This window comes from Bubalus kerabau, chromosome 22, assembly GCF_029407905.1.
Source record: "Bubalus kerabau isolate K-KA32 ecotype Philippines breed swamp buffalo chromosome 22, PCC_UOA_SB_1v2, whole genome shotgun sequence".
In the NCBI taxonomy this organism is placed as follows: domain Eukaryota; kingdom Metazoa; phylum Chordata; class Mammalia; order Artiodactyla; family Bovidae; genus Bubalus; species Bubalus kerabau.
Window position 1 is genome coordinate 9977694 of NC_073645.1, and position 22307 is coordinate 10000000.

At 38.5% G+C, this 22307-nt stretch overlaps 1 protein-coding gene across 28 annotated transcripts in view; it reads right to left on the reverse strand.

Moving 5' to 3' along the window:
* PRKG1 (protein kinase cGMP-dependent 1) overlaps positions 1–22307 on the reverse strand; it is a 1681227-nt gene that overhangs the window by 387237 nt on the left and 1271683 nt on the right. For all 28 annotated transcript variants that reach the window (XM_055561124.1, XM_055561106.1, XM_055561119.1 and 25 more), the window contains one exon: positions 6037–6100. In XM_055561124.1, the coding sequence (XP_055417099.1) occupies positions 6037–6100 (64 nt within the window). The remainder of the gene's footprint in view (positions 1–6036; positions 6101–22307) is intronic.

A 22307-nucleotide genomic window follows, 5' to 3' on the forward strand; every position in this document is an offset into this window, starting at 1 on the left:
TTGTTCAAGATCTTGTCAGGGCCATAACAGTATAAATATCCCCAAACTGAAAACATAAATAAATGCCCTGTATAAGGACACAAACCAGAACGATCCATTATTTAGACTCAAATGTATCTAAGATCTAATCACATAAAGCTGCAGACCCAAAGGTAGAGAGCTCTTAAAAAGCTGGTGAAGCAGAAGTATTTCTCTCTCTTTTTTTTTTTTTTTTTTTGACGAGGTAAGGTGCACTGTTTTTTCTTTTCTTTAATAGAAATTTATTTATTTTAATTGGGGGCTAATTACTTGACAATATTGTATTGGTTTTGCCATACATCAACATGAATCTGCCACGGGTGTACATGTGTTCCCCATCCTGAACCCCGTTCCCACCTCCCTCCCCAAACCATCCCTCTGGGTCATCCCATTGCACCAGCCCTGAGCATCCTGTATCATGCATCGAACCTGGACTGGCGATTCGTTTCACATACATGTTTCACATACACGTTGTCACATACATGTTTCAATGCCATTCTCCCAAATCATCCCACCCTTTCCCTCTCCCACAGAGTCCAAAAGACTGTTCAATACATCTGTGTCTCTTTTGCTGTCTCACATACAGCGTTATTGTTACCATCTTTCTAAGTTCCATATATATGCTTTAGTATACTGTATTGGTGTTTTTCTTTCTGGCTTACTTCACTCTGTATAATAGGCTCCAGTTTCATTCACCTCATTAGAACTGATTCAAATGCATTCTTTTTAATGGCTGAGTAATAATCCATTGTGTATATGTACCACAGCTTTCTTATCCATTCATCCACTGATGGACATCTAGGTTGCTTCCATGTCCTGGCTATTATAAACAGTGCTGCGATGAACATTGGGGTACACGTGTCTCTTTCAATTCTGGTTTCCTTGGTGTGTATGCCCAGCAGTGGGATTGCTGAGTCATATGTCAGTTTCTCATTCTAAAACAACCGAATCCAGTGTTTCATGAGTGAACTGGATGTGAAACAGATTTCAATGTAACCAAAGAAGTGATTCTCACATGTTTTATTTTCTATTTAAAAATCAGGAGACTTAAATATAGCACCCATGTCCCACTTCTATTTACAAAGAAAGAATGAGCTATACCAGTGGTAAAAAGCAAACTTGTTGGCTTAACTTGATTGTTCAATCTAATGTCTTCAATAAAAATATGGTTTTACTTGAGTTATTTAAGCATTTTCACCCTTATTGGTGAAAGCGTAACTCCTTCCCAAATTAATTTTCAAGCTTCTTTGTAACATGATATCAGGTTAATCTCTGCTCCTCCTCTCTATAAGAAATTGTTTTTATTTGTTGTTTCCTTTAAAGATCTCACCACAGTTCTAATATGCGGGTATATATTAGACACTGAGTTATTTAGTGACTTTCCTCCATTGTGTTTGGGTAGGTAGTCACTGAAGGAAGCTATTTCTCAGGTGGAGATTAGCTATAGGTTCTTCCATCCATCTGAAAAATGTAATTCATCTACAGAGACTAATTATGTGTACATAAAGGAAGAAGGAAAGTGTTAGGTTGCTATAGTAAGAAAAAAAGATTAGATCCTATTTATAACTTCACAGCTCTTTTCATTTACCCATAGGAACTTCCTAGGCTTTCAGACTAGATTTCATATTTGACTAATTCATTCAACATGAATGAATTCAACATAGTTTTCACTGTATTATACAGAATAGTATAGAAGTTAATGAAACTAGTTTACAAAGTCAGATCTTGCTATTCCTTACATGTGCCTAAAAACTCTCCTATAATTTATTTTACAAACTATAAAATAACTTATTTAGCAAAACAAATCTGAAGCTCTTAAAATGATCTCCACTAAGTATTAAGACTTACTTTATGTCAGATACGAGATGAGAACATACTATAGTGACGATGAAGGTTACTATTTAGAGAATCAATTAATTACTTCAACTTCCCTTGCAAAACACAACCTAAGAAAATGCTGGGATTGTTGCTCTTGATCTGGATAGACCTTTGACCAAGAACCTCTTGATATCTATGCATAAACACAACTTCTCAAAGGAACTAGAGGAAATTTTCCTATGTTCCTGAAAAAGTCATGAGAGATTCAATAAAGAAAATACTTGTACTATGTGATATAAAGGAAACAAAGAAAGCAGCACTAAATTACAACACTAAGAATAAGGATATTTGTTCCCGGTTTACAGTCTCATAAGGAAGAACAGATAAATGGGTACATCTACACTAGAAATTATGGAAGAGGTGGGGGCGGGGGTGTGGGCAGTGGCAGAAATTACTCATATAATGGTTTCTTTTTCAATTTTAGAGTAGGATGCCCCAAACATCATGTATTTGTCCTCCAGTCACAAATACCCTCCTAAATCACTTAACCAATAACATTACGTTCGTTCCTCTTTCATTATGTTTGTTTCCTTTTTTGGGTTAACTCTCAGTCCTTGTGTACCCTGCCCCTATTCTTGAAAACGTTCCCCTCATGAGCTGGAAGTTCTGTTTGATAATGAATGGAATGAAACAGTCAATAAGAAAGTACATCCACATACAAACGTCTACCCTCATCTGGGGCTATTTTGTCTAATTGATCTGTCCTTCTATAATCCATTCTTCTCACAGAGAGCTAACAATTTAAACACAACCCAAATCATGTCATTTTATGGCTTAGAACCCTCAAAATCTTCCCATTGCACTTAAAAACCTTATCATAACTCCTTATCACAATCAGCAAAGTCCCCTGCCACCTGGCCTTGGCTATTTTCTTTAGCCTCATCTCATTTCACTGTAATTTTTTTTTTTCCTATTCCTTAAGAACAGCAAACTCATTCCTAGTTTAGGACATTACGCTTTCTCTTCTCTCTGTCCTGTACACATGGCATCCTGTATCTGCTTTTAGATTTCAGCTTGAGACCAGAGAGGTCTTCCCTCCCTAACCCAATACACAGTGGCCTTCTCACTCAATGCTATTTTGATGCCATTTCCTTGTGTCTCATCTGTACCTTCCACTGAAACATGCTTTGGGTGGACAAGCTCCTGAATCCCAGAGTCTGGAACAATTACTGGCACGTGGCAGATGTTCCATAAATATTTGTTTTAACAAGGCTATAAGCTTCTTTGTTGAACACAATGATTATACAGGCTTTCTTTTCAAAACGATCTGGGATTCTTTCATTTTCTTGTAGATGTTGTAGGAAGAAAGACAGCTCAATTATTATGCAAGCACATTTCCTTTAATGTTAAGTGACACTGGTATTGCTTTTGTTCTTCCAAATTTGCTTCACTCTATCTGATACATAATTTAATCTAATTTCTCATTGTGCTTGTTTAGTCAACTTGAACACTTTTGTGCATTGGGTAGTATATTCATACATCTAACTTCATATTTTGGCTGTTTACTTCATTTGTATGTCTTCAGAGCAAATGTGTGGGCACTTAATCATCTGTTTCTATTTTCATGCAGTTTTGCTGTAGACTGTACTGTGGCTTGTATAACATAAATTAAGGCATCTTCTGATGTGAAAATCGGACATAAAATACTAAAATATTTCTTTGGTCAAAATTATTTATAGAGCTTTGGCTATTGTTTTGCAAAACATAGCAAATGCTTCCACAGCTGTGGAAAAGAAAGAAAATGATTAAAGCATTTCATGGGGTTTTATTTTATTTTATTTTGGACAGGCTTGATTGGGGCCAGTGATTTTGTACTTTATTTCATTTTGTTTAGAAAAAAAGAAAAAGGTCATCAGAGAGTTCTTCAGTGTATTCAACAAGGAAAAGAACTGGGGAAAGCAGCTTTTCGTTTACAGAGGTTGCAAGTACAGTGGTTGGCATATTCAGAAAGAAAGGAAGCCAGTAATTTTTTCTCATGGATCTTTTATATTTTAACATAGGAATCAAATGTTACTTCTGTTTTACTTTGTGTTCCCATATAAGATGAGAGAGAACAGTAAATCCTAGGAGAGCTCACTCTGATAAAAAGACTCTTAAGAATTTGTGGACATAAACCTTTGAAATTCTATGTATCATATAATTACTGGTATTGTGAGTGGTGGTGGTTTAGTCGCTAAGTCGTGTCCGACTCTTGTGACCCCATGGACTGTAGCCCGCAGGGTCCTCTGGCCATGCCATTTTCCAGGCAAGAATACTGTACTGAATTGCCATTTCCTTCTCCAGGGGATCTTTCCGACCCAGGATTCGAACCTGTGTCTCCTGCATTTCAGGCAGATTCTTTACTGACTGAGTTATGAGGTATTGTGAGTACTTAGAGACAAAAACTTTTTTAGTATCTTTCTGGTTTCTCTCTATGATAGCACAACTCCAAAAATTCTTCAGCCTCCTGAGACTAAAATCCATTGATCCCAGTCACTCACTGACCCTTGTTCCTTTCAGCATCCCTCTCCTTCTTGCCCAATCGAAATTCCAGGAGCAGTCTCTATAATCCTTCCTTCACATGCATCTTCAACCCCTTTTCCCTGTTTCAACCACTCAGCTTTTCCTGGCAAAATACCAGTCCTGGTTAAATCCCATTCTCTATCTACTTGGGACTTGAATCTAGAGAAACAAATGGGGCTGAAAAAGCACACAAGAGCAAATGGGCTGGTAAGCAAGACAGACTGAACAGCCCCCTCACTTTGACTAAACTTTCGATAGGCTTCTCTCTAACACTATTAGGCTCCTGATCTCCCTGTTCTTAGGGTGTTTACTCTAGAAAATTTTCAAATGTAAATTCTCAATTTGACTGTTTTGAGATACAGATCTTCTTCTAGGCTGATGATCTCCTGTTTTACAGCTCAGGAATGTCTTTCTCAAGGACTAAATAAGGACAAAAATCCTTCCTACCCTGGAAGGTAGAGCTAGGATAAAAATCAGGAAATATATAACCCCAAACCCCTCTCTCCTCCATGAATATTCTGCCCATTTATTTTCACATCTCATATAACCAACTTGCCAAAGAAACTCAGGGCAACTGCCCACATGGGTCCCAGCTCTTCCCTTGAGAGCTTAATAACTCTTCATTTTCTTTCTTGACTTCCATCTCATTTCTGAATTCTTTCTGTAATGAGATAAGAACCTACTCTGTGGCAACACCCCTACTGGAATATTTTTCCACCAACTCACTCCAGTGCTTTAAAAATTCTCCCATCCTTTGGTACTACCGAGTGGAGTTTGATCTACCTGTCTTCTCATACATCCTGGCTGAACTCTTTTTGCCTGTTTAATTGAGATTTGGGATTGGTAATGTCAAATAGTGCCTGAATGATGACTGGCAATCATACTGTGCCTTCCTAGTCCATTTCCTCTTCTACTTTTCTCATACCTTCTCTTCTGTCTTCAAACCTCTCAAACATCTGCCCCATAGTTGATGGTCTTGCTTTCTAGATCACTGAGAAAATAGATGTCAGAAGAGATTTGCCACAGAGCCAGCCACTCCATCAACCTCCCTACCTGCATAATTGCCCAGGTACGGTGCCTTCCTTGTTTCTATAGGCACCAGGGACCCTATACTCTTGTGTTCACTCAAGACACTACTTGTGTAAACCTCCTGCCTTTCTCCTGCTTCAGTATTTCCTGTGCTTTATAGGTACACAGAAAAAGAAGTAACAGTGATACTTTCCCATTCACACATACAATTACATGCATAAAATACTCATATGCTAAAAAATATGTACCGAACCTTCTATTTCATGTTATAAATTTGCTAATTTATATCTTCCGAGTAGCAGTGAGTACAACGGTGCTTATCACCAACTGAAATAAGAGATATATATGCCATCTCCCTTTCTTGGAAATCAAAGTAACAATATGTTTGCCACAGTAAAAAAATTTCCTTCTGCGATAGTTAAGTTGATTGTCACATTTCTAATTGTGTATAAATGTCAGATATGCTAAAGCTGCTTTTATTTGAAGCCAAATACATATCTCATCCCAGTGCTCAAAAAAATGTTAAAGGTCTCTGCAGTTTGTGACTTATTGCACAGCTGTGATGGGTTGAGTCCCATCTCAAAAAGTTCAAGGACTGAAAACAATTACCTCTTCAAGGACGTCAGCAAGCTTACTGAGGATCTCTTCAGGAAGGCTCTGGAATGTTGGAACGCTGAAAAACAATACAGAGATGATGCTGAAGGCATGTACTGCAGCTCACTTTTACAAATAAAACAGCAATATATCTGAATGAACATGTAAAAAGATGTCTTAACTAAGAATCTGCAGATGAAGATCATAGCAATAACTTAGGCATAATCTGATGACTAACAGGGGAAAGACATGATGTACAAGAAAGAATTGGAGGTTGGACAGAACGGAGTTCAAATTTCACTTACATTTCCTAGTGTGACCTTGAATGCCTCAGTTACAAGGGGAGAAAACCACTCTCTCCCTTCTCAGCCTGCTGTCACCAGATTCCTTCCAGTTCCATCACCCTCTCCAGGAACTCCCCCTACATATACGTACTTTCTATCTCCCTTTCGACAGGCCAACTGCTACCCATCTTTTAAGACACAGCTCTAGCGACGACACGTTCAGCGCTGCAAGCATGCATTCAGTAACACTGGAAGTTTCCCACTTTCACCCATCTCTCCCCAGCTAGATAAGGTCTGCCTGTTATCATCTCTTTTATCCCTTCCTGCAATTGTAATTAGATTATTAGTCAGATATTTGCTGCCGCCCATCCTCACTGCCAAAATCAAACGCCACAAAAATAAGACCTGTATCTATTTTGCTCAGTTCCTATATTTTTAGTGATTTGTTAATAACAACTCAAGAACATGTGTTGAATAAAGTTATGAAAATATGGATGTACACATGCTTCCTAGGACAGTTACAGGGATCAGATCAGACAGGATGGAGAAAGAAAGTCCAGATTCATACCAGTTCCTGAAAAATGTCTTCTCAGCTTCTTATTAGGGAAACTCATAGACCAGCAAGGAAATATTGAATTATGTTGAATACACAAATCAATGAAACTTATTTTCTATGGATAATGATAGCAGCTTTAAAAGAAAAAAAAAAACCTCATTAACATAAAATTCTTGAAAATCCACTCCACTAGAAAATCTAACTGGGATGTGGAACTAAATTCTCATGTAACCCTATTTCAATCTTGAGTAGAGAAAAGACTATAAATGAGTGAATATACATTTGTATGTAAGGTATTTTATTAAAGACTGATCTTCAGATAAACTCAATCTTTAGGTAAACTGCTACAGAACAAACATATTTAAATGAGTTAGATGAGTTGGATGAGATTTATCTTTGGTTTGTTGCTAGAGGACAATGGTTTTGGCTTGATGAGAATAACACAACGTAAGAAGCCAGAACATAGTGTTTGGGTATAAGCATGAAAGTTTTACTGTTAATTTGTCACTCTGATTCCCATTACTTAGTGTAAAGCCTATTGATAAAATCCTAAGGTTTTATGCAGAGGTAAAACAATTCATCCAGGACCATCTGTTCCACCAGATTTACTGCTATGGTCTGAGCCACGTGGGTTTTAATTTCCAGAAGGCAGTCTATTTCAGCAGCTGGATGAAATATATCAGAGAAAGAGAGGAAGACAGAGGAAGCTGTTTCCATGAGTTATGCAGGTTGAAAAAGCTAGTCCTTCCGTGTTCTTTTAATGAGCTATATATTTCAGTTTCATCTGAGATGTAAGAATAATTAGAATATTTCTATCCCAGTGGGTATTTATGAAAAACACAAACTTCAACTGAGTTTTTCTCATTTTATTATAATTGGCTGCCTTCTTTAGAGAGCCCTAATACTTCTGTGCTAAGTCTATGTCAAGCCACTCTATATTTTCATTTTCATGAGCATTCTTAGTCATGAGAAAAAAAAATAATATTTGCATGACTATGTAACCCACTAAAGAAAACAAAAACGTTAAGTTTTAGGAGGGCATTTTAATAAATTATTTTTTACAATTTTACTTAGTTTTTAAAAATTCAGCTTTATTTAGGTATAATTGACAAAAATGTAAGATATTTAAAGTGAAAATAGTGAAACGATTCCTCTCATCCAGTTAACCTAGTTAATTAACACATTTGTCACCTCGTTTATTTATTCTTATGTACTTTTCAAACTTTGTAAGTTCTACTCTTTTTGTAAATTTCAGTTATACAATATAGTGCTATCAACTATGGTTAGAAGCTGAAACTCTGTAATCTATTCCCCCTACTTCTCAGTCCCTGACAACTACTGTTCTATGTTCTTATGAGTTCTTCATTTAGATTCCACATATAGGTGATGCCATGAAGTAATTTTCTCCCTCTGCCTAGCATAATGCCCTCAAGGTCCACCCATGAAGTAGAAAACAAATAGCTGGATTTCCTTCTACTGTATTATTTTACATTATACAATGATATTCCACTGTGTGTGTGTGTGTATGTACATATATATACATATGGACTTCCCTGGCGGTTCAGTGGTAAAGAATCCCACTACAATGCAGGAAAAACAGGAGACACGGGCTTGATCCCTAGATGGGGGAAGATCCTCTGGAGGAGGGCATGGCAACCCGCTCCAGCATTCTTGCCTGAAGAATTCCATAGACAGAGGAGCCTGGTGGGCTACAGTCCACAGAGTCACAAAGAGTCAGACACAACTAAAGTGACTGAGCTTGCACATATGTACACACACACACACACACACACACACACGATCTTCACACACACACACACATATACATGATCTTTTACAATGCTTCACAACATTCAGTGCCATTTATTATCAATAAAAGTTAAGGATGATTTTAAAGAAGAAACACTAAAGAATTCTTGGTAACAATTTCAGCACTTTCAGATCTAACAAAATGGAAATCAATTAACAGGAAATAAACAGACTTATCAAAGAAACATTGTTATAGTCATCCCTTTTATAGCTAAAATAACTGGGATCTTGAGACTCTTCTAGAGGTCACAACACAGTACAAATAAGAAAGAAAAAGGAAGAACATTTTTATCTGAATGACTATCATGCTGATGACTTGTTGAGCTACCCACCCCACAGCAGGCTTTCCTGGTGTCTCAGATGATAAAGAATACACCTGCAATGCGGGAGACCTGGGTTCGATCCCTGAGTTGGGAAGATCCGCTGGAGGAGAAGGACATGGCAACCCACTCCAGTATTATTGCCTGGAGAATCTCCATGGACAGAGGAGCCTGGCGGACTACAGTCCATGGGGTTGTAAAGAGTCAGACACGACTGAGTGACTAAGAACAGCAGAGCAGAGCACACTTCACAATAAAACTATTTTAAAATACCTCGAGTAAGTTTTAAAACCATGCCATATTCTTTCAATGACTTAGAAGTGAAGCAATAATATGAATAACCTTTCATTCAGTGACTTCATTTATTAACTAACTTTTTACTATGAAAAATGTCAAATAAATGGAAAGGCTGAAAGAAGAGCTCAAGAATCACCTGTATCCCCACCACCTAGATTAGCAACTGTTAACACTGTGCCATCTTTATCTGCCTTCAACCCATCTAACTTTATATGCATATTGATAAATAGGTTTATAGATATTTTTGATGATAATCTGAAAGCAAATTGTAGGTTTCATGAAATTCCATCCCAAATATTTGAGCATACAGATCTAAAAAGAACAATTTAAAAATACTATTATGTTACTTACGATATCCTTTTGTGCCCAATCATTCAAAATTTAAAGAAAAGGAAACAAATTTTTCATGTAAACATGATGAAATTTTTAAGCTTAAAATTGTTTGGTACACCTTTTCAAAGTGCAAATGAAGAAGCAAGTGAAGCACCTGACGGAATGAGCTACCATACTGCATTGACTGGAGAAGTCACATCATCAGTTCAGTTCAGTTCAGTCGCTCAGTCGTGTCCGACTCTTTGCGACCCCATGAATCGCAGCACACCAGGCCTCCCTGTCCATCACCAACTCCTGGAGTTCACTCAAACTCACATCCATCGAGTCAGTGATGCCATCCAGCCATCTCATCCTCTGTCGTCCCCTTCTCCTCCTGCCCCCAATCCCTCCCAGCATCAGAGTCTTTTCTGATAAGTGAGTCAGAAAAGTGAATGAGTCAACTCTTCGCATGAGGTGGCCAAAGTACTGGAGTTTCAGCTTTAGCATCATTCCTTCCAAAGAAATCCCAGGGCTGATCTCCTTCAGAATGGACTGGTTTGATCTCCTTGAAGTCCAAGGGACTCTCAAGAGTCTTCTCCAACACCACAGTTCAAAAGCATCAATTCTTCGGTGCTCAGCTTTCTTTATGGTCCAACTCTCACATCCATACATGGCTATTGGAAAAACCATAGCCTTGACTAGACGGACATTTGTTGGCAAAGTAATGTCTCTGCTTTTCAATATGCTATCTAGTTTGGTCATAACTTTTCTTCCAAGGAGTAAGCATCTTTTAGGAGGCCAAAAAATAAAGTCTTGGAGAACTGACTTTGCTGAATGGCTGCTGGAGAAGCCAGTAAAAGAAATTATTGAACTGCCTCTTTTCAAAGACACCATACTTTGCTGAATTAAAGATTTTGCTGCAAACACAAAGATGGGTGAAAATCTTGTCCACAGAATTGCACTTTTGCCTTATAAATGGATTAATCAGTCATGGCGGGACTAGCTCTTTGGCTGCTATTCATTTGACATCAGAATCAACCAATCATTAAAGAAGACTGCATATGAACACTTGGTAATAAACACAAGTGGTGCTGAACTACATAGCTGGAATAACTTTTCAAATGGAAGAACTATTGGAACTGAGTGGGGCCCTATGGAGCTCTGTGGCATGGAGGTCTTTTTTGGTCCCTGTTCCCTGTAGACAAAACTCACGACCTTTCCTGAGTTCCAAAGGGCAGTTTCTAACAGTTGCTGTTCAAGAAAATTGAGATATCAAGGGAATATTTCATGTAGAGATAGGCATAATAAAGGAGAAAAATAGCAAGTATCTAATAGAGGCAGAAGAGATTAAGAAGGGGGGCAAGAATACACAGAACTATACAAAAAATATCTTAATGACATGGATAACCATGATGGTGTAGTCACTCATCTAGAGCCAGATATCCTGGAATGAGAAGTCAAGTGGACCTTTGGAAGCATTGCTACGAACAAAGCTAGTGGAGGGGATGGGATTCCAGCTGAGCTATTTCAGATCCTAAAAGATGATGCTGTGAAAGTGCTGCACTCAAGAAGATAGCACATTTGAAAAACTCAGCAGTGGCCACAGGACTGGAAAAGGTTAGTTTTCATTCCAATCCCAAAGAAGGGCAATGTCAAAGAGTGTTCTAACTACTGAACAACTGTGCTCATTTCACATGCTAGCAAGGTTATGCTGAAAATCCTTCAAGCTAGGCTTCAGCAGTACATGAACTGAGAACTTCCAGATGTACAAACTGGGTTTAGAAAGGGCAGAGGAATAAGAGATCAAATTGCCAACATTCGTTGGAGCACAGAAAAGCAAGGGAATTTGAGAAGAACAATTAGTTCTGCTTCATTGACTATACCAAAGCCTTTGACTGTGTGGATCACAATAAACTGTAGAAAATTCTCAGAGAGATAAGAATACCAGATGACCTTAGTTGCCTCCTGAGAAGCCTATATGCAGGTCAAGAAACAACAGTTAGAACCAGACATGGCACAACGGACTGGTTCAAAATTGGGAAAGCAGTAAGTCAAGGCTATATATTGTCACCCTGCTTATTTAACTTCTATGCAGAGTGCATCATACAAGATGCTAGACTGGAAGAATCACAAAGTGGAATCCAGATTGCTGGGAGAAATATCAACGACTTCAGATACATAGATGATAGCACCCTAATGGCAGAAACCAAAGATGAACTAAAGAGCCTCTTGATTAAAGTGAAAGAGGAGAGTAAAAAAGCTGGCCTAAAACTCAACATTCAAAAAACTAAGATCATGGCATCCAGCGCCATCATTTCATGGCAAATAGATGGGGGGAAAATGGAAGCAGTAAGAGACTTTATTTTCTTGGGCTCCAAAATCACTGCAGATGGTGACTGTAGCCATGAAATTAAAAGATACTTGCTCCTTGGAAGAAAAGCTACGACCAACCTAGACAGCATATTAAAAAGCAGAGACATTACTTTGCTGACAAAGGTCCATCTATGATTTTTCCAGTAATCATGTATGGATGTGAGATTTGGACCATAAAGAAGGCTGATCACTGATGAGTTGATGCTTTCAAACTATGGTCCTAAAGATTCTGGAGAAGGCAATGGCACCCCACTCTAGTACTTTTGCCTGGAAAATCCCATGGATGGAGGAGCCTGGTGGGCTGCAGTCCATGGGGTCACAAAGAGTCGGACACGACTGAGCGACTTCCCTTTCACTTTTCACTTTCATGCATTGGAGAAGGAAATGGCAACCCACTCCAGTGTTCTTGCCTGGAGAATCCCAGGGACGGCGGAGCCTGGTGGGCTGCCGTCTATGGGGTCGCACAGAGTCGGACATGACTGAAGCGACTTAGCAGCAGCAGCAGCAAAGAAGATTCTTGAGAGTCCCTTGGTCAGCAAGGAGATCCAACCAGTCAATCTTAAGGGAAATCAACCCTGGATATTCATTAGAAGGACTGAAGCTCTAAAACTGAAGGTAAAGCTCTAATACTTTGGTTACGTGACTCGAAGAGTTGACTCACTGGAAAAGACCCTGATGCTGGGGAAGATTGAAGGCAAGAGAAGAAGGGGGCAACAGAGGATGAGACAGTTGGATGGCATCACCAACTCAGTGGTCACGAGTTTGAGCAATCTCTGAGAGATAGTGAAGGACAGAGAAGCCTGGCGTGCTGCAGTCCATTGGGTACAAAGAGTTGTACAGGACAACAACAATAATCAAGAGAGAAGCAACCAGGAAAACACCAGAGGCAAAATTAAAGGGACCAGAGAAGACCATCAAGATTAGGAGATTAAAGGATTAAAGGCATGCAAGCCCTGTGTGTGTTAAGTCGCTTGTGCGACCCCATGAACTGTAACCCACTAGGCTTCTCTGTCCATGGGATTCTCCAGGCAACAGTGTGGGTTGCCATGCTCTCCTCCAGGCTCCCCACACACCTAAATCTTGTCAGAGATCCCACCCTTGGACCATTGTTATAAATCCCCTCATCAAATCCTCTGGGCGTTGTGACACATAGTTGTTCCAGGCAGGAACCCACTTTGTCCCTCTTTTTCCAGCAAAGTAATAAAGCTATCCCTTTCTACTTCACCTAAAACTCTGTCTCCAAGGTTCAGTCTGGCACTGGTGTACAGAGAATTGAGCTTTCAGCATTATTATGTTGCCCTGGTGGTGCAAAAGCAAAGCCCCCTCAACACAAATTAAGGCAGTGACACCAAGTATGTGCGTGCTAAGTCACTTCAATCATGTCCAACTCTTTGCAACGCTATGGACTGTAGCCCACCAGGCTCCTCTATCCATGGGATTCTCCAGGCAATAATACAGGAGTGGGTTCCCATGCCCTCCTCCAGGGGATCTCCCCAACCCAGAGATTGAACTAGAGTCACTTTATATCTTCTGCATTGGCAGGTGGGTTCTTTACCACTAGCACCACCTGGGAAGTCTGGAGGTTCCACCGAGACTTGAACTTGGATCGCTGGATTCAGAGTCTAGAGTGCTAATCAGTACACCATGGAACCCTCGTATACTAGTCATCATTATATTCTTATACTCACATTATATCCTTTACTCACTATATATGGAATATCAAGTATAGTAGTCATATAGTCTTATACACACAGAAAAAATTGATAAAGTAAAAACCTAGTTTTACTTTAAACTGTTTTGGTGAAAGTTATTAATTGTATTGAATTTTAACCCTTGAGTACACTTCATTTTAAGATTCTATATGACAAAATGGCAAACATACAGAAAGTGTCTCTCTGCTTACTGAAGTACAATGGTTTTCTCAAGAAAAATCCCTTGTATAATTGCTTCAGTTGCAAGCTGAATTAGCCACTTTTTTACACAACATAAGTTTTTACTAGGCAAAAACCATAAACTGTGCTTATTCAGACTTGAGTATTTGGCAGATAATTTTTCAAAAATAAAAAACCAAGTGAGACTGTCACTTCAAAGGAAACAACAGCTAGCATTTGCTGCCAATAATAAAATTCTAAGTTTCAAATGAAAGCTCAAACTTCAGAAAACTTTTATCTGCCACTGTGGGCTTAACGGTTTTCTAATAATTGAAGGCTTTTTTGATGGGATCATTGGTGAATGTTGATATTAACAAATGTGATTCTTTTGGTATCATAAATTTTATAATTTCTGAACCAGTATTTTCCAGATGACTAGTGTATGATGTTACAAGGTCATGCGGGGAAAGAGCTATTCCAAGTACAAGATGGGTAAACAGATTACAATTTAATTAAGTATGAAAAGTTCATTGATATGGTTTCAGATTTCACATTACAATTAAGTTGTAAGAAAGTACCTTTGCTGGGCTTTGGTGTAGTGTCAAATAAGAATGTCCACTATTATCTGAAAAGGCCATTAATATACTCTTCCCTTTTTATGCTCCACATCTTTGTGAGGCTGGTTTTTTAAAATACTTGAACAAAAAAAACCCAGAAATTCAACAGATTGAATAATACTGAAGCAGATATGAGAATGCGCTGTCTTCTAAGACAGATACTGACAGACTTGCAAAAATATAAAATCAAGTTTCTTTTCACTGTTTTTTGTTTGCTTGTTTGTTTCGGAAAATGTTTTCATTAAAATAGGTTATATTAATATGTGAAAAAAATTAAAGTTTTAGTCGCTCAGTCATGTCTGACTCTTTGTGACCCCATGGACTATACAGTCCATGGAATTCTATAGGCCAGAATACTGGAGTGGGTACCCTTTTCCTTCTCCAGGGGATCTTTACAACCCAGGGATAAAATCCAGGTCTTCTGCATTGCAGGCAGATTCTTTACCAGTTGAGCCACAAAAGAGGCCCAAGATCCTATCCCTTCTCCAGGGCATCTTCCCAAACCAGGGTTTGAATCCAGGCCTCCTGCACTGCAGGTAAATTCTTTACTGTCTGAATGACCAGGGAAGACCAAGGTAATATGTGTTATTATTTTTTTGCCCCAAGAATTTTTGTTTGAGTATTTTGTTTGTAACACACTGCATTGGAGGAGACAGAGGCTGAGGATCTCAAAGGCACAGATGTATCTGGCTTACCAAAGAAATCAATTTCTATTGATGAATCTACTTTATTTTTTTTAATTTTATTTTATTTTTAAACTTTACAATATTGTATTGGTTTTGCCAAATATCGAAATGAATCCACCACAGGTATACCTGTGTTCCCCATCCTGAACCCTCCTCCCTCCTCCCTCCCCATACCATCCCTCTGGGTCGTCCCAGTGCACCAGCCCCAAGCATCCAGTATCGTGCATCGAACCTGGACTCTCGACTCGTTTCATATATGATACTATACGTATTTCAATGTCATTCTCCCAAATCATCCCACCCTCTCCCTCTCCCACAGAGTCCAAAAGACTGTTCTATACATCAGTGTCTCTTAATTGAAAGAATTAAAATAAGCATCCTTCTTAATCTTACAGGTATCTAATCTTTCCCCTTAGTAAGCTCAGCAAAAGGTTTTCTGCCCTCAACATACTTTTTTCTCTTAATTGAATCTTTTGGCATTGATCTTGGTTCATTCTATTATTCAAGCCTTAAAACTGGTCTTTCTCTATCCCCTTCCTCGTTTCCCACCCAAATATACTTCAGATTTATTTTATATCAGCAGCATTTAGTCCTTATCACACAATGGCTCCAACCCTTTAATAGTTGCCTATCATCTTGCACCAGATAATAAAAATTAGAATTTCTTTTTCTTGCATGTAAGAATACTTTAGGCAAAACAAATCATTATAGAGACATGAGGCATAATTTTACTCTCTGTGTGATAAATATAAACTCCTTACCTAGGAAGACTCTATAGTGACTAAGCATATGTTCTTTAGAATAAAAGAGAACAGCTAAATTAGACTCTGCTACTAATTATCAGCTATGCTTTTAATAATTTAACTTCACTAGGTTTCAGCCTCCTTAGATTAAAATAAAAGGGAATAATACCACCTACTGCATATGGCTGTGGTAAAAATAAGCTAGATGATAGATATAAGACATTAAAAATGTACCTGGCACATAGTAAACATTTGCACCCACCAAGACCCTGATGCTGGGAAAGATTAAAGGCAGGAGGAGACAGGAGCTACAGAGGATGAAATGGTTGGATGGCATCACCTACTCGATGTGAGCAAGCTCTGGGAAATGGTGAAGGACAGGGAGCATGGAGTGCTGCAGTCCATGGAGTCGCAAAGAGTTGGACGCAACCGAGTGACTGAACAACAGCAACAACAGAGATGCATTTTTTTCTGTCCTAAATGTTAGCATTATTTAACACATTTAATAATTAAAACAAACTTTGTAATGCATCAGAAATGAATCTTAATGTAGACTCAGGAGTGCTGACAAGATCCATGTCTTCATTTTCTTAAAGCAAATTATATTTGGAGTACCAACCCTTGTTTTTTAATGAGCTATTTAATTACATTCATTGTTTAGCTCTTCTTCAGGGTCATACCTGAACCCAGGGGGCATGTCATGCCCAGAAGGTAGGGGATAAAGTCTCTTATTTCTCTGCTACTGTGGTCATAAAGAGCCCTTGAAGTCACATCTCTATGTTTTTTTGCCCACAGAGGAGGAAGGAATCCTTTGGTCAAGCTAGGAACTCTGGTGCTTCCCCTTCACCTCCTGAGGCATGCCCATGCCGAGGAACCCACTTTTGGGGAAAATATGTATATGTGTGTGTGTGTGTATATATATATATATATATATATGTGTGTGTGTGTGTGTGTGTGTGTATAAGATCCTCCCCCTTGTCTTTTGAACCCAGACAATTCTTTATAGTCTCTTTATATGAATTTAGGCCTTAAAAATAGATAGGCAGTATCTTCTAGAAGTTTCTAGGATGGAGCAAAAACGGAGATTAAAAAAAAACATGCAAAGACCCTATGACACTGCCTAAAAAGGTGTAATATAGGGGGAAATATTTCAATAATTTATACCTGAATAAACTATCTTCCAGATCCCCTCATTTCAGGACCCTGATTCCCTGTGCGCGCACCATCCACTACAACCAACCTTTCCCCACACACAATGCAGCCACCTTCATGTAAACACTTGGACACAGAGGTGGGTAAAATGGCAGGGAAGGAAGAAAAGATCTGGGAAGAGGTTTCTAAACAGCTAGAAATGAACTCGGGGCCATTTGGGAAGAAAATTCTAAGATCCTGATCTTGGCACATGGATTAGGAAGGGTCAGAGCACATCCTCTTGGCTCCTCACCGACAGCATGGGTGTACCCAAAAGAAATTAGAGAGGAGTCCTTAAAAAGTAAGTAATTCAGAGGTAAGCAGCTCCTAGAATGGTATCAGTGTCCTCTTCCCTAGTTATCCATTGTCTTCTTGCTCTTACTGAGTGCTGCAGCCAGACACTGTCTTTCCCTACATAAGCCTAAGCCAAATGCATTTTGTTATGTAAACTCTTCAGATACATTCTCCACATCTATTTATTCACTCACAATGTCTCCACTTAAATAATTAATGGTGGCATAAAATTTAAAATTTTTTTCAATGATTAAAAAGAGAAAAATCTATGAAACCATTATCTCTGCTACTCTCATTAAGATAAGAGTTATATTCTCATCAATTAGGTATCTTTAACATCACCATAACTTAGGAGTATGTGCAAAAGATAGGAAAATCACTTTAGCTCAGTGAATCTTCTCACATTTTCATCTCTAACACAGATATAACAATTTGAGGCTGAGTAATCATGGGGTCGCTAAGAGTCAGACACGACCGAGTCAGACACAACTGAGCAACTTCACTTTCACTTATCATTTTCATGCATTGGAGAAGGAAATGGCAACCCACTCCAGTGTTCTTGCCTGGAGAATCCCAGGGACGGGGGAGCCCGGTGGGCTGCCGTCTATGGGGTTGCACAGAGTCGGACACAACTGAAGCGACTCAGCAGCAGCAGCAATCTTAAACAAACACCATTAAACAATATGAGAGAATGTATGTGAAATTGCTTTTTAAATTAAAGCCCTAGACAAATATCAATGGTCAAGTTTCATGTTAAAATAACAAAAATCCTGAAAGTATTATTTTGAAAACCATCCTCTATAACTACATTATAGTCAACTACAAACTTTTAGATTCGATTATAAAGTTTCCAATTCTGCAGATTCATTTTCTAAAGCAACTGTCAATCTCTTAGGCCAGATCCTTGCTCAAAATGTCCTAGGTCCATTTCCAAATTAAAAAAAAAAAAAATCAGGTTAAATAAGCTATGTACTGAGGTCCAATAAATCAATGAATTATTATAAATTATAATAAAATATACACAACAAATATATCATTTTAAGTGCACAATGCAATGGCACTAAGAACATTCACACTGTTGTACAACCATCACCACTATCCACCTACAGAACACTTTCGTCCTCCCAAACTGAAATGCTGCACCCATTAAAAAATAACTCTTCATCTCTCTCTCCTTCTAGCCTCTGGCAGCCACCATTCTACTCTTTGATTCTATGAATTTCAGTATTTTAGATATCTTATATAGGTAGAATCAAGTAGCATTTTTCTTTCTGTTGACTTATTTCACTGAGCATAATGTCCTCAAGGGCCATCCATGTTGCATATTTCAGATTTTCCTTCTTTTTCTAGGTTGAAGAGTATTCCATCACACACACACACACACACACACACACAAGCATATATATAGATATCACAGTTTATCTATACATTCATTGATTGATAGATATTTAGGTTGTTTCTACATCTTTGCTATTGCGAATAGTGCTACAGTAAACACAGGAATGCCAGTATTTCTTAAAAGATCCTGATTTCAATTCTTCCCAATACATATCCAGAAATGGGATTGCTGGATCATACGGTGGCTCTATTTTGATATTTTGAGGAAACTCTATATTGTTTTTCACAGTAGCAACTGTACCATTTTGCATCCCTTCAAACAGTGTGCAAAAGTTTCAAAAGTTTCAATTTCTCCATATTCTCATGAACACTTTTTTTTTTTTTTTAATAACAGCCATCCTAACAGGATGAAGTGAAATCTCACTGTGGTTTTATCAGTCTTTGAATTCCCACATATTTATGTAAACTTCTTTAAGATTCAGCTGAGGGACAAACTCTCGAGAAATGGTTCCTGGAAACTTTCTTTCTCTATCTAAGTAGGTATCTTGCCTAAATAGCACCTACACTTTTACTTTGCTGCTGCTGCTGCTAAGTCACCTCAGTCGTGTCCGACTCTATGCGACCCCATAGACGGCAGCCCACCAGGCTCCCCCGTCCCTGGGATTCTCCAGGCAAGAACATTGGAGTGGGTGTTAATATATTTGCCTTCTCACAATAATGTATAAACTCTGTGAAAGCCCTATAGTATAGTAACTACGAGCATGGATTTTAGAATCATAAAATAAAAAGATAATTTTGAAACCCAGTGCCTCCACTTCCTAGCTATGTAACTATGGGAAAGTTATTTAATACCAGAAAGTTCATATTCCTTAGTCAGGGAATGAAAACAACAAAACCTAGCTCTTGGAGCAGAGTGTTAATAAATAAAAATATATATATATATATATATATATATATATATATGTGGTCCTTGGTGTGAGTTCTTTCGGAGATCGCCATTAGCCCTACTATAGAGCCTCTGGACTCCAGGGATGGATCAACTTAGGCAAAACAACTGACAGGGAATGAGAACAGGACCACTTTTCAGCACACAATTTGACTAAACTTTTACTGAACATTGTCTTGCCCACCAGAGAAAGACCCAGTTTTACCCACTGCCAGTTCCTCCCATCAGGAAGCTTGCACAAGTCCCTTAGCCTCTTCTACCAGAGAGCAGACAGGAAAATCAAGAACTGAAATTCTGCAGCTTCAAAGACCATGATCATAGAAAGTTAATAAAAATGAAATGCAGAGGATTATGTTCCTCATGAAGAACAAGATAAAACCGAAGAAAAACAACTAAATAAAATAGAGATAGACAATCTTCCTAATAGAAGCTGAACATATTAAGAAGAGGTGGCAAGAATACACAGTAGAATGATATAAAAAAAGTCTTAATGACCCAGATAACCATGATGGTATGATCACTCACCTACAGACAGACATCCTGGAATACAAAGTCAAGTGGACCTTAGGAAGCATCATCATGAACAAAGCTAGTGGAGGTGATGGAATTCCAACTGAGCTATTTCAAATCCTAAAAGATAATGCTGTGAAAGTGCTGTACTCGATATGCCAGCAAATTTGAAAAATTCAGCAGTGGCACAGGACTGGAAAAGGTCAGTTTCACTCCAATCCCAAAGAATGGCAATGTCAAAGAATGTTCAAAATACCACACAACTGCACTCATCTCACACACTAGCAAAGTAATGCTCAAAATTCTCCAAGCCAGGCTTCAATAGTATGTCAACCGAGAACATCCAGATGTTCAAGCTGGATTTAGCAAAGGCAGAAGAACCAGAGTTCAAATTGTCAACATCTGTTGGATCATAGAAAAAGCAAGAGAATTCCATAAAAACATCTATTTTTGTTTTATTGACTATGCTAAAGCCTTTGAAAGTGTGGATCATAATAAACTGTGGAGAATTCTTCAAGAGATGGGAATACCAGACCACCTTACCTGCCTCCTGAGAAACTTGTATGCAGGTCAAGAATCAACACTTAGAACCAGACATGCAACAATGGACTGGTTTCAGATTGAGAAAGTAATACATCAAGGCTGTATATTGTCATGCTGCTTATTTAACTTATATGCTGCATACATCATGCGAAATATTGGGCTGGATGGAGCACAAGCTGGAATCAAGATTGCCAGGAGAAATATTAATAACTTCAGATATGCAGATGACACCACCCTTATAGCAGAAAGTGAAGAGGAACTAAAGGCCTCTTGATGAAAATAAAGAGGAGAGTGAAAAAGCTGTCCTAAAACTCAACATTCATAAAACAAAGATCATGGCATCTGGTCCCATTACTTCATGACAAATATATGGGAAACAATGGAAACAGTAACAGACCTTATTTTCTTGGGTTCCAAAATCACTGCAGGTGGTGACTGCAGCCATGAAATTAAAAGAAACGCTTACTCCTTGGAAGAAAAGCTATGGCAAACCTAGACAGCATATTAAAAAGCAGAGACATTACTTTGCCAGCAAAGGTCCATATATTTAAAGCTATGGTTTTTCTAGTAGTCATGTATGAAGGTGAGATTTGGACCATAAAGAAAGCTGAGCCCTGGAGAATTGATGCTTTTGAACTGTGGTGTTGGAGAAGACTCTTGAGAGTCCCTTGGACTGCAAAGAGATTAAGCCAGTCAGTCCTAACGGTAATCTTATTCATTGGAAGGACTGATGTTGAAGCTGAAGCTCCAATACTTTGGCTACCTGATGAAAAGTACTGACTCACTGGAAACCTGATGCTGGGAAAGATTGAAGGCAGGAGGAAAAGGAGATGACAGGATGAGATGTTTGGATGGCATCACCAACTTGATGGACATGACTTTGTTCAAACTCCAGGATTTGGTGAGGGACAGGGAGGCCTGGCGTGCTGTGGTTCATGGGGTTGCAAATAGTCGGATGTGACAGAGCAACTGAGCTGAACTAAGACGACCTTCCAGAATTATAATTCAGAATAATGATAGTAAAGATGATCCAGGATCTTGGAAAAGGAATAGAGAAGATGAAAGAAATGTTTGTCAAAGACCTAGATGAACTAAAGGACAAATAGAGATGGATACAACACTCAGAAGAATTAATAACAGAATAACTGAAGCAGAAGTACTAATAAGTGACTTATAAAATGGAATGGTAAAAATCACTGCTGCAAAACAGAATATAGAAAAAAGAATGAAAGGAATGAAGACACTCTAAAGAGCTCTGGGACAACATTAAGCAGAACAACATTAACAATATAGGGGTCCCACAGGGAGAAGAGAGAGAGAAAGAAGCCAAGAAAATATTTGAAGGGATAAATGCTGAAAACTTCCTTAACATGGGAAAACAAATAGTCAGACAAGTCCAGGAAGCACAGAGTCCCAGGCAAGAAAAACACAAGGAGGAACACACTGAGACATATAGTAATCAAACTGGCAAAAGTTAAAGACAAAGATAAAATATTAAAAGCAACAAGGGAAAAACAACAAATAACATACAAGGGAACACTCAAAAGGTTATAAGCTTATTTCTCAACAGAAACTGTACAAGCCAGAAGAGAATGG